Source organism: Triticum aestivum, chromosome 2A (assembly GCF_018294505.1).
Source record: "Triticum aestivum cultivar Chinese Spring chromosome 2A, IWGSC CS RefSeq v2.1, whole genome shotgun sequence".
Lineage (NCBI taxonomy): Eukaryota > Viridiplantae > Streptophyta > Magnoliopsida > Poales > Poaceae > Triticum > Triticum aestivum.
The window spans coordinates 625666776-625689901 of NC_057797.1; the positions used below are offsets into that span (position 1 = coordinate 625666776).

The window sequence follows — 23126 nt, forward strand, 5'->3', positions numbered from 1 at the left end:
TATTTACTTAATTGAAAACTAACACATGTTTTCTAAATTTCACATATATTATGCACAAGAAATTCACCTTTTCACCCCTTTCGGAACTTAATTTGAATGACTACGTAGATATCTTTTGTATTCTCATTTAGAAACAAAAAAGTGCTTCCACTATGTAGAAATTATGTTTAGATTGTATGAATGATGCATTCAAACTTTCATGCTTCATATGAATCATACTTTTCTTCATGGTGTACAATTTGTTTCATACGCCACATAGTTATGCTTCTTCACTGTGCATAGTCTGCTTCATATCTTTCACACTTGTGCTTCCACATTTATTTGGTTTGCTTTATTTGTATCGTGCGAATAATGTTTGTGTACACATCAAACATGGCATACTTCTAAATTCTAATTTTTTGCAAGGTTGGCGGGAGCGAAAAAACATGCTTTTGCCTATGGTGAGGATAACACGGTGGTCAATCATGGGCATGACGTGCGGCGTGTGATCATGCATCTCACTGCTGAGTATTAGGGTAATCCGCTTGGAAGCAAACTAACCATACTCGCATGGCCGCTTGGAGAAAAAACGACTACGGATTATGAAGCACGGTTTGTTGTGTTGGAAGCTTGATTTTTGTATGATGGAAGCAAACTGAGCACATTTGTATTTGTATTCATTACTCTGGGGAAACAATATTTGTGATTTTTTGAAAATAAAATATACCATTACATAAGGCAAAAGGTTCTGTCAAATTGGAGCAAATTTCAGTCGCAATTGAAGCAAATTCTTGTATCTACGGGGACAATTGTTTTGCCGTGTTGAAAACAAACCGTTAAATCCAAAAAATCAGATTGAAGAAAATTCCAATCGTGATGGAAGTAAAGTTTGCTATGTTCGAAACAGACTGTTATATTTCAAATAACTCTCCATCCATTTTTTTCAAATAAACTCTCCATCCAATTATCCCTGTTGCGGAAAAAAACACGAAGCATTGATCCCACGTACTTCAGGGAAGTAGTTGGAAGGAAGCAAAACTCAATTACTAGTAGACCATGCATGTACGCTAATTATCTAGGCCCACGTTACCTCAAGTCATTCTATTCATTCATCGGACGCATCACAAATTACTAATCCAACAGCAAGCGGCTAGTCTGGTGGATGCAGGACATTCTGATGCCTAGTGGTTCCCATAAGTGAACAAGAAACGAAGTCTGACTCAGCCGATAGATAACATACCCATCACTCTTGAACTATATTAACTTGAACTGTATGTATCCATCAGTCTTGTAAGACAATAGGCTTTGGGGGGAACCGGCACAACCCTCTAGGGGTGGCCTATCACATATATATATAATGAGGTGGTATATAACGTTACAATATACACATGTAAATACAGTCTAACACCCTCCCTCAATCTTAGCCACTTTCTAATGAATCTAGAAGGGTAAGATTGCGCCTGCAAGTCTCAAACTGTGGCAAAGGCAATGGCTTGGTGAAGATGTCAGCAAGTTGATCCTTGGAAGAAATAAACTTGATCTGTAGTTGCTTCTGAGAGACACGTTCACGCACAAAGTGATAGTCAACTTCAATGTGTTTTGTTCGGGCATGGAATACCGGATTTGCAGAAAGGTATGTAGCACCGATGTTATCACACCAAAGAACAGGAGGCTGAGATTGGGGTATACTTAACTCCTGAAGCAAGGACTGTACCCAGATGATCTCTGATGTGGCATTGGCCACAGCCTTATACTCAGCCTCAGTACTGCTACGCGAGACAGTAGCCTGTTTCCGAGCACTCCAGGCAATCAGGTTAGAGCCAAAGAAGACAGCATAACCCCCCGTGGATCGCCTGTCATCCGGATTTCCAGCCCAGTCTGCATCAGAATATGCTGAAAGACAACCAGAGTCAGACGGCCGAATATGCAAACCATGAGCCACCGTGAAACGAATATAGCGCAAAATCCGCTTAACAGCAGACCAATGAGTGTCACGGGGTGACTGCAGATACTGGCAGACTCGGTTAACAGCATAGGAAATGTCTGGTCGCGTGATCGTCAAGTACTGGAGCCCACCAACAATACTCCTGTACTCTGTCGCATCAGAAGAAGAAAGAAGCACACCATCAACAGCATTGAGCTTATCAGTGGTAGACATGGGTGTAGTCGTCGGTTTGCACTTAAGCATCCCAGCTCGCTGCAACAAATCCAGAGAGTACTTCTTCTGCGTCATAAGAAGGCCAGCATCACGAGAAGTAACCTCCACACCAAGAAAGTAATGAAGCTTCCCAAGGTCCTTGACCGCAAAATCAGCACCAAGTGAGCGAACAAGCGCAGTAGCAGCCGACTGAGAGGAGCTGACCAAAATGATATCATCTACATAGACCAACAAGTACATAGTAACCTCAGGCCTTTGAAGAAGAAACAATGAGGAGTCAGCAGTTGATGATGCAAAACCATGAGCACGAAGAGCCATTGCAAGACGAGCATGCCAAGCACGAGGAGCCTGCTTCAGACCATAAATTGCCTTGGACAGACGACAGAGATGATCAGGGCGATCCGGATCAGAGAAACCCGGAGGCTGGCGCATGTAAACCTCCTCCACCAAGACACCATGAAGAAAAGCATTTTGAACATCAAGCTGACGAAGAAACCAACCTCGAGTAACAGCCAGAGAGAGAAGAAGTCTGATGGTAGTAGGCTTGACCACTGGACTGAAGGTGTCTTCATAGTCAAGTCCAAAACACTGTCGAAAACCACGAGCAACCAGACGAGCCTTATAGCGCTCAATGGACCCATCAGAATGCCTCTTCACTTTGAAAACCCATTTGGAATCAATGACATTTACCCGTGATTGTGGAGGAACAAGAGTCCATGTCTGATTGCGAAGAAGTGCTTGATACTCCTGCTCCATGGCCTCTCTCCAATGAGGAATGCGCATAGCAGCTTGATACGTGCGTGGCTCAGAGGATGGATCTGCGAGAGCAGCAGACATGCACGCCGCTAACCAAGCAACTGTGCCATCGTGACGTTGCTTAGGCTGAAAAATGCCACTCCGACTGCGCGTATGTGGACGTAGAGCAGCAACAGGAGCCGGCGGAGGCGAAGGTGACGGAGACGTGACGGTCGCCGGAGATGCAGGAATCACCTCAGGCGAGCTCGGGACAGACGACTCCGGGCTGCATGGCGAAGACTGGCCCGACGACAGGGGCTCAGAGGCCATGGGCGAACCGAGAGTGGGCGAGGCCAGCTCCGGTGACACGAAGGGCCCAGACACCCTGGGCGAGGCAGGGGCGGGCGAGGCCAGGCCTGGTGATGACTGCCCCGACGCCCTGGGCGAGACGGGGACCGAGGAGGCCGGCCCAGTCGGCGGGGTTGCAGGGCGCGACGATGGCGAAGGCAGCCCAGAAGCCAGAGGCGACCGGGCCAGGACGTCGATCGGCCGTGCATGAGCACGGAAACTGAGGCCATGCAGGGGCGCCATGTGCTCCTCATGCACAACAGAAGGTGCCGAGGATGAAGGCGATGGCGACGAAGAGGAAGATGGCACTTCCAGAATCTCCAAACGAGCCCCACGACCAGTGCCTGCACCATGGTTAGGCAACAATAGAGGAGAATATGCAACATCATCAAATTGGTCAGAAGCAACGGAGGATGAATGCATGACAGGTGGCTCGGTAGTGGACACAGGGAGTTTGGCAAAGGGAAAAACATGCTCATCAAACACAACATCCCGAGAGATGTAGACACGATTAGTGGGCACATGAAGACATTTGTATCCTTTATGAAGAGAGCTATAACCAAGAAAAACACACTTCTTGGAACGAAACTCGAGCTTACGCTTGTTATATGGACGGAGATGGGGCCAGCAAGCACACCCAAACACCTTGAGAAAGGTGTAGTCCGATTGTTCATTAAGGAGAAATTCAATGGGAGTCTTCATATTCAAAACACGAGTGGGAGTACGATTGATGAGAAAACATGCAGTGGTGAAAGCATCACCCCAAAAACGAAACGGAACAGATGCATGGGCCAAAAGAGTCAGACCAGCTTCAACAATGTGACGATGCTTACGTTCTACTGAACCATTCTGCTGATGTGTATGTGGACATGCTAAACGGTGAGTGATCCCAAGCGACTGAAAGAAGGAGTTGAGGTTGCGATACTCGCCACCCCAGTCCGACTGAACATGAACAATTTTGTGCTTGAGAAGGCGTTCAACATGTTTTTGGAACTGAACAAAAATGTCAAACACATCAGATTTACGTTTGATAAGATAAAGCCAGGTAAAGCGGCTGTAAGCATCAACAAAACTGATATAGTAATTATGACCACTAACAGAAGTCTGAGCAGGACCCCATACATCTGAAAACACAAGTTCTAAAGGATGTTTCACCTCACGACTGGACTCCGAAAAAGGAAGTTGATGACTCTTCCCCTGCTGACAAGCATCACACACTGCTACATCTTTATTACTAGACACACTAGGAAGCTCATGACGACGCAAAACATGCCGGACAATAGGTGTGGCCGGGTGACCAAGACGAGCATGCCACTGTGATGGAGATACCCGAACTCCACTGAAGACGCGAGCGACGCCAGGATGCTCCAGACGATAGAGACCTTGGCAGAGCCGCCCACTAAGAAGAATGTCCCTCGTGCCCCGATCCTTAATAAAAAGATCAAAAGGATGAAATTCACAAAGCACATTATTATCACGAGTGAGTTTAGGAACTGAAAGAAGATTACGTGTCACAGATGGAACTCGAAGAACATTGCGAAGTTGAAGACTCCTATTGGCATGTCTAGTGAGAAGTGATGCTTGACCAATATGAGAGATGTGCATACCTGCTTCATTGGCGGTGTGGATCTTGTCGGAGCCATGGTAGGGTTCACGAGTGTGAAGCTTCCCCATCTCACTGGTCAGGTGCTCTGTCGCCCCAGAGTCCATGTACCAGTGGGGATCAATGGAGTAGGACTGAGTGTGTCCCTGTGGCTTCTGCGGCGGCGGACGATTAGCCATGGCGACCTGACGGGCAAAGTTGCGTGCCCGTCATTGCCGAGACCAAGAAAACCCCGCTGGAAGCGCTTGTGACACTTCGAGGCCCAGTGCCCATCGCGACCACAAAGCTGGCACACACGTGGACCGCCAGCCCCTGGTAGCGTCGCAGTAGGAGGAGGGGCCGAGGCGGGTGGTGGTGACTGCCCCGAAGGAGCCCTGGATGAAGCAGAGGAGCGACCACCCTTGGTGGCGGCGTTTGCCGAGAGGGCGCCGTTGCCCCTGGATCGGCGCGTCTCGACTCGTTGCTCATTAAGCAGGAGGCGTGAAAAGACCTCGTGTGCTGGCATGGGCGTGGAGTTGCCCCTCTCATTGATGATCTCGACTAGGGCGTCATACTCCTCATCAAGACCATTGACAATAAACGAGTTGAACTCGGAGTCGGTGAGGGGCTGTCCAATGAAGGCCAGCGTGTCGGCGAGATTCTTGACTTTGTTGTAGAACTCAGTGGCGGTGGAGTCAAGCTTCTGACACTCCCCAAGTTGGCGACGGAGCCCAGATACACGAGCCCGCGACTGTGCCGCAAACGAGCGCTCAAGAATAGTCCATGTCTCGTGGGACGTCTTGGCGAAGACAACAAGCCCAGCAACGGCCGGAGAGAGCGACCCCTGGATGGAGGAGAGGTTCGCCTGATCCTGCCCTGTCCAGACACGGTGAGCCAGATTATAGACCGGACCGTGCATGCTGTCAACCAGCGCAGGAGGGCAAGGGAGAGAGCCGTCGACATAGCCAAGCAGATAGTGACTCCCAAGAAGCGGAAGAACCTACGCACGCCAGAAGATGTAATTGTCCGACGACAACTTGATGGTGATGAGATGGCCGAAGTGAAACGGCGGCGGCGGCTACGATCCCATCGAGGAGACTGGCTGAGGTGAGACCACCGTGGAGACAGTCAGAGGGGCAGCCGGCGCGGTGACTGAGGGCGCGATGGCCGCGGTTGACGCCGCGAAGCCTGCCAGCGCGACGTCCTCCGCCACCAGCGGCGCAGTGGCCGAGGGCGCGACAGCCGCGGTTGACGGGGCGGCGGCGGTGTGGGCCACAAGCGCCTGCCCGGGCGAAGTAGCAGCCGGCGGGAGCGCGAAGAGGGAGCCGACGCTCCGTGTCCCGATCGGCGCCTGAAGGGAGGCGGCATCCAGCGGCCTCGAGAGAAGTGCCGCGAGGGAGGCCGGCAGAAAACCGGTGGCGGTGGAGCCGGACGCAGCGGCGGACGTCATAGCAGTCGGGCGACGGCGGCGGCGGTGGCGGCGGCGGCGGTTTAGGGTTTTTAGGCGGAAGCGGACGTAACCTAGCGTGATACCATGTAAGACAATAGGCTTTGGGGGGAACCGGCACAACCCTTTAGGGATGGCCTATCACACATATATATATATAATGAGGTGGTATACAACGTTACAATATACACATGTAAATACAGTCTAACAAGTCTTGTAGTAGGAGTGACCGAGTGAACAAGAGAAGAAGAAACGAAGTATGACTAAGCCGATAGATAACATATCTAGTGCTGACGTGTCTCGGGAGCACTGTAGCACATGAATCCCCGGCTGCGTGTATATCTGTCTAGTCACACTTTTGTGATTTTTTGCTCGCTCGATCGTTTGATCATTTCACACTGCAGAACAACTGGAGGATAATATTTCAGATATTCTTTTTCGTTCAGACCACCACTCACCTCGGTCGTCATGAGCTGCGAGGCAGATTTGCCCTCTGGGGTCTAGAAGTATCTAGCTACTACTACTCCCTAGAGATATTTTTCACATCGCTGTACAGAATCTCAGAAGGGTAAGGTGCCAGTTGTTGCTACTCCTATATGGCAGGCTAGCTAGAGCACATCAAGTACAAGTATGGCGGCGCGCGTACGTACATGTTCCTTTCTAGCGGTGGAACATGGCGTGTTCGCGCGATGTCAGGCTTCTTCCAGCTCCTTCTCTTGTGCATTGGTAAAGCAGTTGGCCCCTAAAATATAGTACTAACGACGAAGCCTACACGTGATCCTACTGTGCGTGTCAGCGTGTGAAGCCGTTGAATTCCTGTAGTCGGCATCATAAAATATACTCCTACTCCACTATACAACTATAGAAAATGCAAATATCTCACATTATTTCAGTATTTAATATGTACAGTTGTTTGGCACAACAAAATACTCTTGTCTACTCTAGTCCAGCTACTGGGCTCGAACATACTGGAGCAGTACCGGGGGCCACTAAGTATAGTATTTTGGATATTAAAATCCGGTTAGAGTAGCAAATCTGAGAATTGGTTAATTCTGGGCTGCTCCGCGTTCCTGTTTCTCTTCATGTGCACTTGCCCAGCTTGTTGTGCCTTCTGCGAGGCTGGAGACAGGATGGCAAATCGTGAGTCTAAAAAGTAATCTCTGTCTGGGTGTTAGCCTGCCCACGAGGACCCGGCATGCTGCATGTAGCACTCCTCAAAATTGAATGGCAGGATGCAAACGGGTCATAGCGTACTATCTTGTTCCTGTTGCTTTCTCTCTTTTATCCAATCAAGGTCGCCAAAATCTCATTTAACTTCTTCACGTAATTAGTTACTTCTTCTAGAAGTGCATGCTCTAGCAAATACAAAAAAAAAAAAGACAGATCTAACAGAAAATCGTAAGTCTAAAGAGCAGCCTCTGTCGGGTGTCAACTGCCCACGAGGACCCAGCATGCTGCATGCAGCACTGCTCAAAATTGAACAGCGAGATACAAACGGGTCAAGGCATACTACCTTGTCCCCGCTACTTTCTCTCTTCTCTCCAAACGAGGTCGACAAAATCTCACTTAACTTCTTCAAGTAATTAGTTGCTCCTTCTAGAAGTGCATGCTCTAACGAATGCAACCAAAATACCGATTTAATGGCAAATCGTAAGTCTAAATAGCAACCTCTGTCGGGTGACAGCCCGCCCACAAGGGCCCGGCATGCTGCATGCAGCACTGCTAAAAATTGAAAGGCGGGATGCAAACGGGTCACGACATACTACCTTGTCCCTGCTGCTTTCTCTCTTCTCTCCAAGTGAGGTCGACAAAATCTCACTTATCTTCTTCAAGTAATTAGTTACTCCTTCTAGAAGTGCATGCTCTAACTAATGCAACCAAAAAACCATTCTAATGGCAAATCGTAAGTCTAAGGAGCAACCTCTCTCGGGTGTCAGCCCGCCCACGAGGGCCCAGCATGCTGCATGTAGCACTGCTCAAAACTGAACGGCAGGATGCAAACGGGTCACGGCGTACTACCTTGTCCCTACTTCTTTCTCTTTTCTCTCCAAGCGAGGTCGACAAAATCCCACTTAACTTCTTCAAGTAATTAGTTACTCCTTCTAGAAGTGCATGCTCTAGCTAAATGTTGTCAAAAGACCGATCTAATGGCAAATCATAAGTCTAAACAACAACCTCTGTCGGTGTCAGCCGCCCACGAGGACCCAGCATGCTGCATGCAGCACTGCTCAAAATTGAACGGCAGGATGCATAGAGGTCACGACATACTACCTTGTCCCTGCCGCTTCCTCTCTTCTCTCCAAGCGAGGTCGACAAAATCTCATTTAACTTGTTCAAGTAATTAGCTACTGTTTTTAGAAGTGCATGCTCTAGCTAATCCAATCAAAAGACCTATCTAATGGCAAATCATAAGTCTAAAGAGCAACCTCTATCGGGTGTCAGCCCGCCCACGAGGGCCCAACATGCTGCATGCAACATTGCTCAAAATTGAACAACATGATGCAAACGGGTCACATCATACTACCTTGTCCCTGCTGCTTTCTCTCTTCTCTCCAAGCAAGGTCAACAAAATCTCACTTAACTCCTTCAAGTAATTAGTTACTCCTTCTAGAAGTGCATGCTCTAGCTAATGCAACCAAAAGACCGAACTAATGGCAAATCGTAAGTCTAAAGAGCAACATGTGTCGGGTGTCAGCCCGCCCCCAAGGGCCCATCATGCTTCATGCAGCATTGCTCAAAATTGAATGGGGGGATGCAAACGGATCACGGCGTACTACCTTGTCCCTGCTGCTTTCTCTCTTCTCTCCAAGCGAGGCACTTAACTTCTTCAAGTAATTAGTTACTCCTTCTAGAAGTGCATACCCTAGCTAATGCAACCAAAAAACCAATATATTGGAAAATCGTAAGTCTAAAGAGCAATCTCTATCGGGTGTCAGACCACCCACGAGGGCCCAGCATGCTGCATGCAGCACTGCTCAAAGTTGAACGGCGAGATGCAAACAGGTCACGACATACTACCTTGTCCCTACTTCTATCTCTCTTCTCTCCAAGCGAGGTCGACAAAATCTCACTTTACTTCTTCAAGTAATTATTTACTCCTTCTAGAAATGCATGCTCTAGCTAATGCAACCAAAAAACTGATCTAATGGCAAATCGTAAGTCTAAAGAGCAACCTCTGTCGGGTGTCAGCCCGCCCACGAGGGCCTAGCATGTTGCATGCAACGTTGCTCAAAACTGAACGTCAGGATGCAAACGGGTATCGGCATACTACCTTGTCCCTGCTGCTTTCTCTCTTCTCTCCAAGCGAGGACGACAAAATCTCACTTAACTTCTTCAAGTAATTAGCTACTCCTTCTAAAACTGCATGCTCTAGCTAATGCAACCAAAAGATTGATCTAAAGGCAAATCGTAAGTCTAAAGAGCAACCTCTATCGGGTGTCAGCCCGCCCACGAGGGCCCATCATGCTGCATGCAGCACTGCTCAAAATTGAACGGTGGGATGCAAACAGGTCATGACATACTACCTTGTCCCTGCTGCTTTCTCTCTTCTTTCCAACCGAGGTCAACAAAATATCATTTAACTTCTTCAAGTAATTAGTTACTCCTTCTAGAAGTGCATGCTCTACCTAATGCAACCAAAAAACCTATCTAATGGCAAATCGTAAGTCTAAAGAGCAACCTCTATCGGGTGTCAGCCCGCCCACGAGGGCCCAGCATGCTGCATGCTGCATTGCTCAAAATTGAACAGCGGGATGCAAACGGGTCACGACATACTACCTTGTCCCTGCTGCTTTCACTCTTCTCTCCAAAGTGAGGTCAACAAAATCTCACTTAACTTCTTGAAGTAATTAGTTACTCCTTCTAGAAGTGCATGCTCTAGCTAATGGAACCAAAAAACCGATCTATTGGCAAATCGTAAGTCTAAAGAGCAATCTCTATCGGGTGTCAGCTCGCCCACGAGGGCCCAGCATGCTGCATGCAGCACTGCTCAAAATTGAACGGCGAAATGCAAATAGGTCAAGACATACTACCTTGTCCCTACTGCTTTCTCTCTTCTCTCCAAGTGAGGTCGACAAAATCTCACTTTACTTCTTCAAGTAATTATTTACTCCTTCTAGAAGTGCATGCTCTAGCTAATGCAACCAAAAAACCGACCTAATGGCAAATCGTAAGTCTAAAGAGCAACTTCTGTCGGGTGTCAGCCCGCCCACGAGGGCCCAGCATGTTGCTTGCAACATTGCTCAAAATTGAACGTCGGGATGCAAACGGGTCACGGCATACTACCTTGTCCCTGCTGCTTTCTCTCTTCTCTCCAAGCGAGGTCGACAAAATGTCACTTAACTTCCTCAAGTAATTGGCTACTCCTTCTAAAAGTGCATGCTTTAGCTAATGCAATCGAAAGATCGATCTAATGGCAAATCGTAAGTCTAAAGAGCAACCTCTGTCGGGTGTCAGCCCGCCCACGAGGGCCCATCATGCTGCATGAAGCATTGCTCAAAATTGAATGGCGGGATGCAAAGAGGTCACGACATACTACCTTGTCCTTGCTGCTTTCTCTCTTCTTTCCAACCGAGGTCAACAAAATATCTTTTAACTTCTTCAAGTAATTAGTTACTCCTCTAGAAGTGCATGCTCTACCTAATGCAACCAAAAGACCTATCTAATGGCAAATCGTAAGTCTAAAGAGCAACCTCTATCGGGTGTCAGCCTACACACGAGGGCCCAGCATGCTGCATGCAGCATTGCTCAAATTTGAACAGCGGGATGCAAACGGGTCACGACATACTACCTTGTCCCGGCTGCTTTCTCTCTTCTCTCCAAAGTGAAGTCAACAAAATCTCACTTAACTTCTTCAAGTAATTAGTTACTCCTTCTAGAAGTGCATGCTCTAGCTAATGCAACCAAAAAACAGATCTATTGGAAAATCGTAAGTGTAAAGAGCAATCTCTATCGGGTGTGAGCCCGCCCACAAGGGCCTAGCATGCTGCATGCATCACTGCTCAAAATTGAACGGCGAGATGCAAACAGGTCACGACATACTACCTTGTCCCTACTGCTTTCTCTCTTCTCTCCAAGCGAGGTCGACAAAATCTCACTTTACTTCTTCAAGTACTTATTTACTCCTTCTCGAAGTGCATGCTTTAGCTAATGCAACTAAAAAACCGATCTAATGGCAAATCGTAAGTCTAAAGAGCAACCTCTGTCGGGTGTCAGCCCGCCCACGAGGACCCATCATGCTGCATGCAGCACTGCTCAAAATTGAACGGTGGGATGCAAACAGGTCATGACATACTACCTTGTCCCTGCTGCTTTCTCTCTTCTTTCCAACCGAGGTCAACAAAATATCATTTAACTTCTTCAAGTAATTAGTTACTCCTTCTAGAAGTGCATGCTCTACCTAATGCAACCAAAAGACCTATCTAATGGCAAATCGCAAGTCTAAAGAGCAACCTCTATTGGGTGTTAGCCCACCGACGAGGGCCCAGCATGCTGCATGCTGCATTGCTCAAAATTGAACAGCGGGATGCAAACGGGTCACGGCATACTACCTTGTCCCTGCTGCTTTCTCTCTTCTCTCCACAGTGAGGTCAACAAAATCTCATTTAACTTCTTGAAGTAATTAGTTACTCCTTCTAGAAGTGCATGCTCTAGCTAATGCAACCAAAAAACCGATCTACTGGCAAATCATAAGTCTAAAGAGCAATCTCTATCGGGTGTCAGCTCGCCCACGAGGGCCCAGCATGCTGCATGCAGCACTGCTCAAAATTGAACGGCGAAATGCAAACAGGTCACGACATACTACCTTGTCCCTACTGCTATCCCTGTTCTCTCCAAGCGAGGTCGACAAAATCTCACTTTACTTCTTCAAGTAATTATTTACTCCTTCTAGAAATGCATGCTCTAGCTAATGCAACCAAAAAACCGATCTAATGGCAAATCGTAAGTCTAAAGAGCAACCTCTGTCGGGTGTCAGCCCGCCCACGAGGGCCTAGCATGTTGCATGCAACATTGCTCAAAATTGAACGTCGGGATGCAAACGGGTATCGGCATACTACCTTGTCCCTGCTGCATTCTCTCTTCTCTCCAAGCGAGGACGACAAAATCTCACTTAACTTCTTCAAGTAATTAGCTACTCCTTCTAAAAGTGCATGCTCTATCTAATGCAACCAAAAGATTGATCTAAAGGCAAATTGTAAGTCTAAAGAGCAACCTCTGTCGGGTGTCAGCCCGCCCACGAGGGCCCATCATGCTGCATGCAGCACAGCTCAAAATTGAACGGTGGGATGCAAACAGGTCATGACATACTACCTTGTCCCTGCTGCTTTCTTCTTCTTTCCAACCAAGGTCAACAAAATATCATTTAACTTCTTCAAGTAATTAGTTACTCCTTCTAGAAGTGCATGCTCTACCTAATGCAACCAAAAGACCTATCTAATCGCAAATCGTAAGTCTAAAGAGCAACCTCTATCGGGTGTCAGCCCGCCCACGAGGGCCCAGCATGCTGCATGCTGCATTACTCAAAATTGAACAGCGGGATGCAAACGGGTCACGTCATACTACCTTGTCCCTGCTGCTTTCTCTCTTCTCTCCACAGTGAGGTCAACAAAATCTCACTTAACTTCTTGAACTAATTAGTTACTCCTTCTAGAAGTGCATGCTCTAGCTAATGCAACCAAAAAACCGATCTATTGGCAAATCGTAAGTCTAAAGAGCAATCTCTATCGGGTGTCAGCTCGCCCACAAGGGCACAACATGCTCCATGCAGCACTGCTCAAAATTGAACGGCGAAATGCAAATAGGTCACGACATACTACCTTTTCCCTACTGCTTTCTCTCTTTTCTCCAAGTGAGGTCGACAAAATCTCACTTTACTTCTTCAAGTAATTATTTACTCCTTCTAGAAGTGCATGCTCTAGCTAATGCAACCAAAAAACCGACGTAATGGCAAATCGTAAGTCTAAAGAGCAACCTCTGTCGGATGTCAGCCCGCCCACGAGGGCCCAGCATGTTGCTTGCAACATTGCTCAAAATTGAACGTCGGGATGCAAACGGGTCACGGCATACTACCTTGTCCCTGCTGCTTTCTCTCTTCTCTCCAAGCGAGGTCGACAAAATCTCACTTAACTTCCTCAAGTAATTGGCTACTCCTTCTAGAAGTGCATGCTTTAGCTAATGCAACCGAAAGATCGATCTAATGGCAAATCGTAAGTCTAAAGAGCAACCTCTGTCGGGTGTCAGCCCGCCCACGAGGGCCCATCATGCTGCATGAAGCATTGCTCAAAATTGAACGGCGGGATGCAAACAGGTCACGACATACTACCTTGTCCTTGCTGCTTTCTCTCTTCTTTCCAACCGAGGTCAACAAAATATCATTTAACTTCTTCAAGTAATTAGTTACTCCTCTAGAAGTGCATGCTCTACCTAATGCAACCAAAAGACCTATCTAATGGCAAATCGTAAGTCTAAAGAGCAACCTCTATCGGGTGTCAGCCCGCACACGAGGGCCCAGCATGCTGCATGCAGCATTGCTCAAATTTGAACAGCGGGATGCAAACGGGTCACGACATACTACCTTGTCCCGGCTGCTTTCTCTCTTCTCTCCAAAGTGAGGTCAACAAAATCTCACTTAACTTCTTCAAGTAATTAGTTACTCCTTCTAGAAGTGCATGCTCTAGCTAATGCAACCAAAAAACCGATCTATTGGCAAATCGTAAGTGTAAAGAGCAATCTCTATCGGGTGTGAGCCCGCCCACGAGGGCCCAGCATGCTGCATGCATCACTGCTCAAAATTGAACGGCGAGATGCAAGCAGGTCACGACATACTACCTTGTCCCTACTACTTTCTCTCTTCTCTCCAAGCGAGGTCGACAAAATCTCACTTTACTTCTTCAAGTACTTATTTACTCCTTCTAGAAGTGCATGCTTTAGCTAATGCAACTAAAAACCCGATCTAATGGTAAATCGTAAGTCTAAAGAGCAACCTCTGTCGGGTGTTAGCCCGCCCATGAGGGCCCAGCATGTTGCATGCAACATTGCTCAAAATTGAACATCGGGATGCAAACGGGTCACGGCATACTACCTTGTCCTTGCTGCTTTCTCTCTTCTGTCCAAGCAAGGTCGACAAAATGTCACTTAACTTCTTCAAGTAATTGGCTACTCCTTCTAAAAGTGCATGCTCTAGCTAATGCAAGCAAAAGACCGATCTAATGGCAAATCGTAAGTCTAAAGAGCAACCTCTGTCGGTTGTCAGCCCGCCCACGAGGGTCCATCATGCTGCATGTAGCACTGCTCAAAATTGAACGACGGGATGCAAACGGGTCACAACATACTACCTTGTCCTTGTTGTTTTCTCTCTTCTTTCCAACCGAGGTCAATAAAATCTCATTTAACTTCTTCAAGTAATTAGTTAGTCCTTCTAGAAGTGCATGCTCTACCTAATGCAACCAAAAGACCTATCTAATGGCAAATCGTAAGTCTAAAGAGCAACCTCTACCGGGTGTCAGCCCGCCCACGAGGGCCCAGCATGCTGCATGCAGCATTGCTCAAAATTGAACAGCGGGATGCAAACGGGTCACGACATACTACCTTGTCCCTGCTACTTTCTCTCTTCTCTCCAAAGTGAGGTCAACAAAATCTCACTTAACTTCTTGAAGTAATTAGTTACTCCTTCTAGAAGTCCATGCTCTAGCTAATGCAACCAAAAAACCAATCTATTGGCAAATCGTAAGTCTAAAGAGCAATCTCTATCGGGTGTCAGCCCGCCCACGAGGGCCCAGCATGCTGCATGCAGCACTGCTCAAAATTGAACGGCGAAATGCAAACAGGTCACGACATACTACCTTGTCCCTACAGCTTTCTCTCTTCTCTCCAAGTGAGGTCAACAAAATCTCACTTTACTTCTTCAAGTAATTATTTACTCCTTCTAGAAGTGCATGCTCTAGCTAATGCAACCAAAAACCCGATCTAATGGCAAATCGAAAGTCTAAAGAGCAACCTCTGTCGGGTATCAGCCCGCCCACGAGGGCCCAGCATGTTGCTTGCAACATTGCTCAAAATTGAACGTCGGGATGCAAACGGGTCACGACATACTACCTTGCCCTGCTGCTTTCTCTCTTCTCTCTAAGCGAGCTCGACAAAATCTCACTTAACTTCTTCAAGTAATTGGCTACACCTTCTAAAAGTGCATGCTCTAGCTAATGCAACCAAAAGATCGATCTAATGGCAAATCGTAAGTCTAAAGAGCAACCTCTGTCGGGTGTGAGCCCGCCCACGAGGGTCCATCATGCTGCATGCAACACTGCTCAAAATTGAACGGCGGGATGCAAATAGGTCACGACATACTACCTTATCCTTGCTGCTTTCTCTCTTCTTTCCAACCAAGGTCAACAAAATGTCATTTAACTTCTTCAAGTAATTAGTTACTCCTTCTAGAAGTGCATGCTCTACCTAATGCAACCAAAAGACCTATCTAATGGCAAATCGTAAGTCTACAGAGCAACCTGTATCGGGTGTCAGCCCGCCCACGAGGGCCCAGCATGCTGCATGCAGCATTGCTCAAAATTGAACAGCGGGATGCAAACGGGTCACGGCATACTACCTTGTCCCTGCTGCTTTCTCTCATCTCTCCAAAGTGATGTCAACAAAATCTCACTTAACTTCTTCAATTAATTAGTTACTCCTTCTAGAAGTGCATGCTCTAGCTAATGCAACCAAAAAACCGATCTATTGGCAAATCGTAAGTCTAAAGAGCAATCTCTTTCGGGTGTCAGCCCGCCCACGAGGGCCCAGCATGCTGCATGCAGCACCGCTCAAAATTGAACGGCGACATGCAAACAGGTCACGACATACTACCTTGTCCCTACTGCTTTCTCTCTTCTCTCCAAGCGAGGTCGACAAAATCTCATTTTAGTTCTTCAAGTAAATATTTACTCCTTCTATAAGTGCATGCTTTAGGTAATGCAACCAAAAAACCGATCTAATGGCAAATCGTAAGTCTAAAGAGCAACCTCTGTCGGGTGTCAGCCCGCCCACGAGGGCCCAGCATGTTGCATGCAACATTGCTCAAAATTAAACGTCGGGATGCAAACGGGTCACGACATACTACCTTGTCCCTGCTGCTTTCTCTCTTCTCTCCAAGCGAGGTTGACAAAATCTCACTTAACTTCTTCAAGTAATTGGCTACTCGTTCTAAAAGTGCATGCTCTAGCTAATGCAACCAAAAGATTGATCTAATGGAAAATCGTAAGTCTAAAGAGCAACCTCTGTCGGGTGTCAGCCCGCCCACGAGGGTCCATCATGCTGCATGCAGCACTGCTCAAAATTGAAGGGCGGGATGCAAACAGGTCATGACATACTACCTTGTCCTTGTTGCTTTCTCTCTTCTTTCCAACCGAGGTCAACAAAATCTCATTTAACTTCTTCAAGTAATTAGTTACTCCTTCTAGAAGTGCATGCTCTACCTAATGCAACCAAAAGACCTATCTAATGGCAAATCGTAAGTCTAAAGAAAAACCTGTACCGGGTGTCAGCCCGCCCACGAGGGCCCAGCATGCTGCATGCAGCATTGCTCAAAATTGAACATCGGGATGCAAACGGGTCACGGCATACGACCTTGTCCCTGCTGCTTTCTCTCTTCTCTCCAAAGCGAGGTCAACAAAATCTCACTTAACTTCTTCAAGTAATTAGTTACTCCTTCTACAAGTGCATGCTCTAGCTAATGCAATGAAAAAATCGATCTATTGGCAAATCGTAAGTCTAAAGAGCAATCTCTATCGGGTGTCAGCCCGCCCACGAGGGCCCAGCATGCTGCATGCAGCACTGCTCAAAATTGAACGGCGAGATGCAAACTGGTCACGACATACTACCTTGTCCCTACTGCTTTCTCTCTTTTCTCCAAGCGAGGTCGACAAAATCTCACTTTACTTCTTCAAGTAATTATTTACTCCTTCTAGAAGTGCATGCTCTACCTAATGCAACCAAAAAACTGATCTAATGGCAAATCGTAAGTCTAAAGAGCAACCTCTGTCGGATGTCAGCCCGCCCATGAGGGCCCAGCATGTTGCATGCAACATTGCTCAAAATTGAACGTCGGGATGCAATTGGGTCACGGCATACTACCTTGTCCCTGCTGCTTTCTCTCTTCTCTCCAAGCGAGGTCGACAAAATCTCACTTAACTTCTTCAAGTAATTAGCTACTCCTTCTAAAAGTGCATGCTCTTGCTAATGTAACCAAAAGATCGATCTAATGGCAAATCGTAAGTCTAAAGAGCAATCTCTGTCGGGTGTCAGCCCGCCCACGAGGGCGTATCATGCTACATGCAACACTGCTCAAAATTGAACGGCGGGATGCAAACAGGTCACGACATACTACCTTGTCCCTGCTGCTTTCTCTCTTCTTTCGAACCGAGGTCAACAAAATCTCATTTAACTTCTTCAAGTAATTAGTTACTCCTTCTAGAAGTGCATGCTCTACGTAATGCAACCAAAAGACCCATCTAATGGCAAATCGTACGTCTAATGAGCAACCTCTATCGGGTGTCAGCCCGCCCATGAGGGCCCAGCATGCTGCATGCAGCATTGCTCAAAATTGAACAGCGGGATGCAAACGGGTCATGGCATACTACCTTGTCCCTGCTGCTTTCTCTCTTCTCTCCAAGGTGAGGTCAACAAAATCTCACTTAACTTCTTCAAGTAATTAGTTACTTGTTCTAGAAGTGCATACTCTAGCTAATGCAACCAAAAGACTGAACTAATGGCAAATCGTAAGTCTAAAGAGCAACATGTGTCGGGTGTCAGCCCGCCCACGAGGTCCCAGCATGCTGCATGCAGCACTGCTCAAAATTGAACGGCGAGATGCAAACAGGTCACGACATACTACCTTGTCCCTACTGATTTCTCTCTTCTCTCCAAGCGAGGTCGACAAAATCTCACTTTACTTCTTCAAGTAATTATTTACTCCTTCTAGAAGTGCATGCTCTAGCTAATGCAACCAAAAACCCGATATAATGGCAAATCGTAAGTCTAAAGAACAACCTCTGTCGGGTGTTAGCCCGCCCACGAGGGCCCAGCCTGTTGCATGCAACATTGCCCAAAATTGAATGTCGGGATGCAAACGGGTCACGGCATACTACCTTGTCCCTGCTGCTTTCTCTCTTCTCTCCAAATGAGGTTGACAAAATCTCACTTAACTTCTTCAAGTAATTAGCTACTCCTTCTAAAAGTGCATGCTCTAGCTAATGCAACCAAAAGATCGATCTAATGGAAAATCATAAGTCTAAAGAGCAACCTCTGTCGGGTGTCAGCCCGCCCACGAGGGACCATCATGCTGCATGCAGCACTGCTCAAAATTGAACGGCGGGATGCAAACATGTCACGACATACTACCTTGTCCCTGCTGCTTTCTCTCTTCTTTCCAACCAATGTCAACAAAATCGACTTCTTCAAGTAATTAGTTACTCCTTCTAGAAGTGCATGCTCTACCTAATGCAACCAAAAGACTTATCTAATGGCAAATCGTAAGTCTAAAGAACAACCTTTATCGGTTGTCAGCCCGCCCACGAGGGCCCAGCATGCTGCATGCAGCATTGCTCAAAATTGAACAACGGGATGCAAACGAGTCACGACATACGACCTTGTCCCTGCTGCTTTCTCTCTTCTCTCCAAAGCGAGGTCAACAAAATCTCACTTAACTTCTTCAAGTAATTAGTTACTCCTTCTAGAAGTGCATGCTCTAGTTAATGCAACCAAAAGACTGAACTAATGGCAAATCGTAAGTCTAAAGGGCAACATGTGTCGGGTGTCAGCCCGCCAACGAGGTCCCAGCATGCTGCATGCATCATTGCTCAAAATTGAACGGCGGGATGCAAACGGGTCACGGCATAGTACCTTGCCCTGCTGCTTTCACTCTTCTCTCCAAACGAGGCACTTAAGTCTTCAAGTAATTAGTTACTCCTTCTAGAAGTGCATGCTCTAGCTAATGCAACCAAAAGACCGATCTAATGGCAAATCGTAAGTCTAAAGAGCAACCTTTGTCAGGTGTCAGCCCACCCACGAGGGCCCAGCATGTTGCATGCAACATTGCTCAAAATTGAACAACGGGATGCAAACGGGTCATGGCGTACTACCTTGTCCCTGCTGCTTTTCTCTTCTCTCCAAGCGATGTCGACAAAATCTCACTTGGCTTCTTCAAGTAATTAGTTACTCCTTCTAGAAGTGCATGCTCTAGCTAATTCAACCAAAAAACCGATCTAATGGAAATCGTTAGTCTAAAGAGCAATCTCTGTCGGCTGTCAACCCGCCCACGAGGGCCCAGCAATGCTGCATGCAGCATTGCTCAAATTTGAACGGCAAGATGCAAACGGGTCATGACGTAGTACCTTTGTCCCTGCTGCTAATTAACACTATATATGGTGGTGCAACCATCATGCTTGAGCTCGTCATCTAATTAACCACTCGAGATAGAGCCAGCTACGTAGAAGCTGTGCGAGTAGTACTAGTACCAAGAATGGTGATGCACGGAATGATCAAAATTGCACTTACTACCTGTCGTCAGAAATTGCATTAATTGAGTCATACATGCACCCACACGATACATACAGTAGTACATCAACATTAGAGCAAGTGCCATGGAGAAGAAGGACAATATTGCGTGATGTGCATCTCAAGAAACAACGAGTAGCTATGAATTAGGACCTTTTGCAACGTCGCGCACGCATGCAATGCACCGAGTCTACCCGGAGCTTCCGCTTCTTCAAAAACACTTTTGGCATTGAATGGAGCCACAAGTTGCGCGGTCAAAGACAGGGCCCCCATAACTTGCTGCGCCCCCACACAAGTGTCGCTCGGTCTTAATCGCGCGACGCCTCAGAGGATCGCTCGAAACGGCTAGGGTATTCCCCGATCCACCGTCCCTAAGTAAAGGCGGCCGGGCGAGCGCCCCATGCAAGAAAGAACGTGCGATCGAGCACATGTCCAGCTCTCCGCCCACCGGGCAACCACTAGCTAGCGCCGCGCGCCCGGCCCTCCTCTCTCTATATATAGGCCTCTCGCTCCCGAGATCTTTCGTAGCAGCGCGATTCGCCATAGCCACTGCCCAGCGAGCGGCCCAGTGGTAGCGTAGCTAAGCTAAGCAAGTGAGTGTGCACTGCGTGTGACACGACGACCGGTTGGTCCATCACTAGCGCGCTAGCTAGACGCACGCTCGCACGTGTCTAAGCTACCCATCTCCTCCGTCGACCGACCATGCCGGCCTTCGCCGAGCCAGCCATTGATCCGCCTCTGGCGGACAGCTACCGCGCGCTGCTGCGCACCGACCAGCTCCGCCGCGGCGGCATTGCGCCCGCGCTGTCGCCGGCGGTGCCGGAGAGCGTGGCCGTGCTGGAGCGCGACCTGCCGATGATCGACTTGAAGCGCCTGACGAGCGGCGACGCGGGGGAGAGGAAGGCGTGCGCGGACGCCATGGCGCGCGCGGCGTCGGAGTGGGGCTTCTTCCAGGTGATCAACCACGGCGTGGGGCGGGAGCTCCTGGAGGAGATGCGGCGCGAGCAGGCGCGGCTGTTCCGCCTGCCGTTCGACACCAAGGAGAAGGCCGGGCTCCTCAACGGCTCGTACCGGTGGGGCAACCCGACGGCTACGTCGCTCCGGCACCTCTCGTGGTCGGAGGCCTTCCACGTTCCGCTCGCCAGCATCTCCCGGGAGGACTGCGACTACGGAAAGCTCAGCTCCTTGAGGTACGTGCTTACGTACGCCCGCCCATATGCATGCCTGTTCTTGTTACCCTGCTTACTCTGTCAGACAATTAGCGAACGTGCTTGACTATAATTAGTTACATTAATCAGTTCTGTCGATAGAGATTTTCTTTTCATTTGAGAGTCCAAGGACGAAAGAACACTTTTGATAGTTATTACGCGCGCGATCGTTAGTAGTATATTCGTTTGCTGCCGGCACATATATGTGTAGTAATATTCTAGTAGTAGAAGGGAAGAAGATGGAGGCACGCGGCAAACTTTCCTGTCAACTACGTACATTAATTCGGCTTTGTTTGGGTCGATGAATGACGATATCATGTGTGCGGCTGCATATGTGCCCACGAAACATGGGCGTTTTTAGTACACTAACCGAATTTAACGCCTTCGTGTCCATCGAACCAGCCTACCAACCCCATCCCCCAGGACCATGATACATACACCGAATATTAATTTGTGTGCTGCGGGGTTCCCTTCCGTGTACAGTGTCCGGATAGAGAAATATCTCAGGCTAGCAGTATACGTGTATGAACCAACAATACACACGACCATGACTCGAAATGGTACATGCATGAGCACTTGTTTCAATATTAGTACATGACCATGAATCTAATCTGGTTACATGCGTGTGTTTACCACGGTCACTTAGTCACACTAGGCGAGAATTTTACCACGAGTCGTGTGCAGTAGTTTTATTGATGACTGACGAGCAAAAGTTTTGTCGCGCGAGCAGGGCCGTGATGCAGGAGGTGGCGGACGCGATGTCGCGCGTGGCGGACACGGTGGCGGCGGCGCTGGCGGAGGACCTCGGGCACGATGCGTGGGGCGGCGAGCCGGCGTTCCCGGCGGGGTGCGACGGGACGACGTGCTTCCTGCGGCTCAACAGGTACCCGGCATGCCCGTTCGCGCCGGACACGTTCGGGCTGGTGCCGCACACGGACAGCGACTTCCTCACCATCCTCTGCCAGGACCAGGTCGGGGGCCTGCAGCTCATGAAGGACTCCCGCTGGGTCGCCGTGAAACCCCGCCCCGACGCGCTCATCGTCAACATCGGCGATCTGTTTCAGGTAACAGTCCCCTCCTCGGCGTTTTACCCCATATACGTACTACATGCCGGAGTTTTGACCAAGCAGAGAGGTGTACCCGATCGTCGCATCAGATGGTACTATTTTGTGTGTGTGGACGCATTTTTCGCCTTCTTATTCCAGTTCTCTGCATTTGGATGCTTCAGGCGTGGAGCAACAACAGGTACAAGAGCGTGGAGCACAAAGTGGTGGCCAACGCCAAGGCGGAGCGCCTCTCCGTCGCCTACTTCCTGTGCCCGTCGTACGACTCGCTGGTCGGCACATGCGGCGAGCCGTCGCCGTACAGGCCGTTTACCTTCGGGGAGTACCGGAGGAAGGTGCAGGACGATGTCAAGAGAACCGGCAAAAAAATTGGGCTCCCCAACTTTCTCAAACAGTCTCCCGTTGACGCCATGAATCACAGCCTCTGTACTTAACACGTACAGTAGTACTGTTGAAATACTCAAATCTCACCGTAGAAGCGTCGTGCGCCCGCAGTATGGAATCGGAGATAATCCCCCCCTCCCCCCCCCCCCTTTTTTTTAATTCTTTCTGTTTCTATTCTAGTTTTCTTTCGGCCCTTTTGGGCCTAGGTGATAGGTACTATACCACGCGATAATGATGGAGGAATCAATGGAATATATAACATGATGCTATGGTGATACGTCTGCCCATCTGGCTCCCGTTTGTTTGTCCCTCGTTCCTTCTTTTCGTCTTGTCGAGCGTACTACGAGGAACAAACGTGGACGGACGAGCACCTAAGCTTCAACGTTGTTCCAATCGAGATGTTTTCACTAGACAAGCATATTTTTGGATATACATTAGATAAACATATGAGTATTGTAAAACAGTTAGACTTAAAATGTCATATTTTCATTTGTTTGAACTGGAGCTTGGCGCATGGTCATGGGCAACGGAAGTTTTGTTTTTCCTACAAATTTCAAAGGCATAAAGATTTGCCTCATCCATTCATTGACATGAAGTTAGAGAGGGTTTTGCATAGTGTAAATTATTACATCAAGGCATTACTCTCCTGATATAATTAGTCTCAAATCATGGCCATTCTGTT

At 48.1% G+C, this 23126-nt stretch overlaps 1 protein-coding gene across 1 annotated transcript; it reads left to right on the forward strand.

Moving 5' to 3' along the window:
• Window positions 1-20327: 20327 nt before the first annotated feature.
• LOC123185742 (gibberellin 2-beta-dioxygenase 6) lies at window positions 20328-22740 on the forward strand. The gene is made up of 3 exons (XM_044597572.1): window positions 20328-20978; window positions 21727-22060; window positions 22225-22740. The coding sequence occupies exons 1-3, from the start codon at window positions 20491-20493 to the stop codon at window positions 22492-22494; spliced, it is 1092 nt and encodes a 363-aa protein (XP_044453507.1). The 5' UTR covers window positions 20328-20490; the 3' UTR covers window positions 22495-22740.
• The last annotated feature ends 386 nt before the right edge of the window (window positions 22741-23126 follow it).

Coding starts and splice junctions, on each gene's coding strand:
- LOC123185742 (XM_044597572.1), top strand. CDS start 20,491: ATGCCGGCCTTCGCCGAGCCAGCCATTGATCCGCCTCTGGCGGACAGC. Junction 20,979..21,726: donor GGAAAGCTCAGCTCCTTGAG/GTACGTGCTTAC, acceptor TCGCGCGAGCAG/GGCCGTGATGCAGGAGGTGG. Junction 22,061..22,224: donor ACATCGGCGATCTGTTTCAG/GTAACAGTCCCC, acceptor TGGATGCTTCAG/GCGTGGAGCAACAACAGGTA.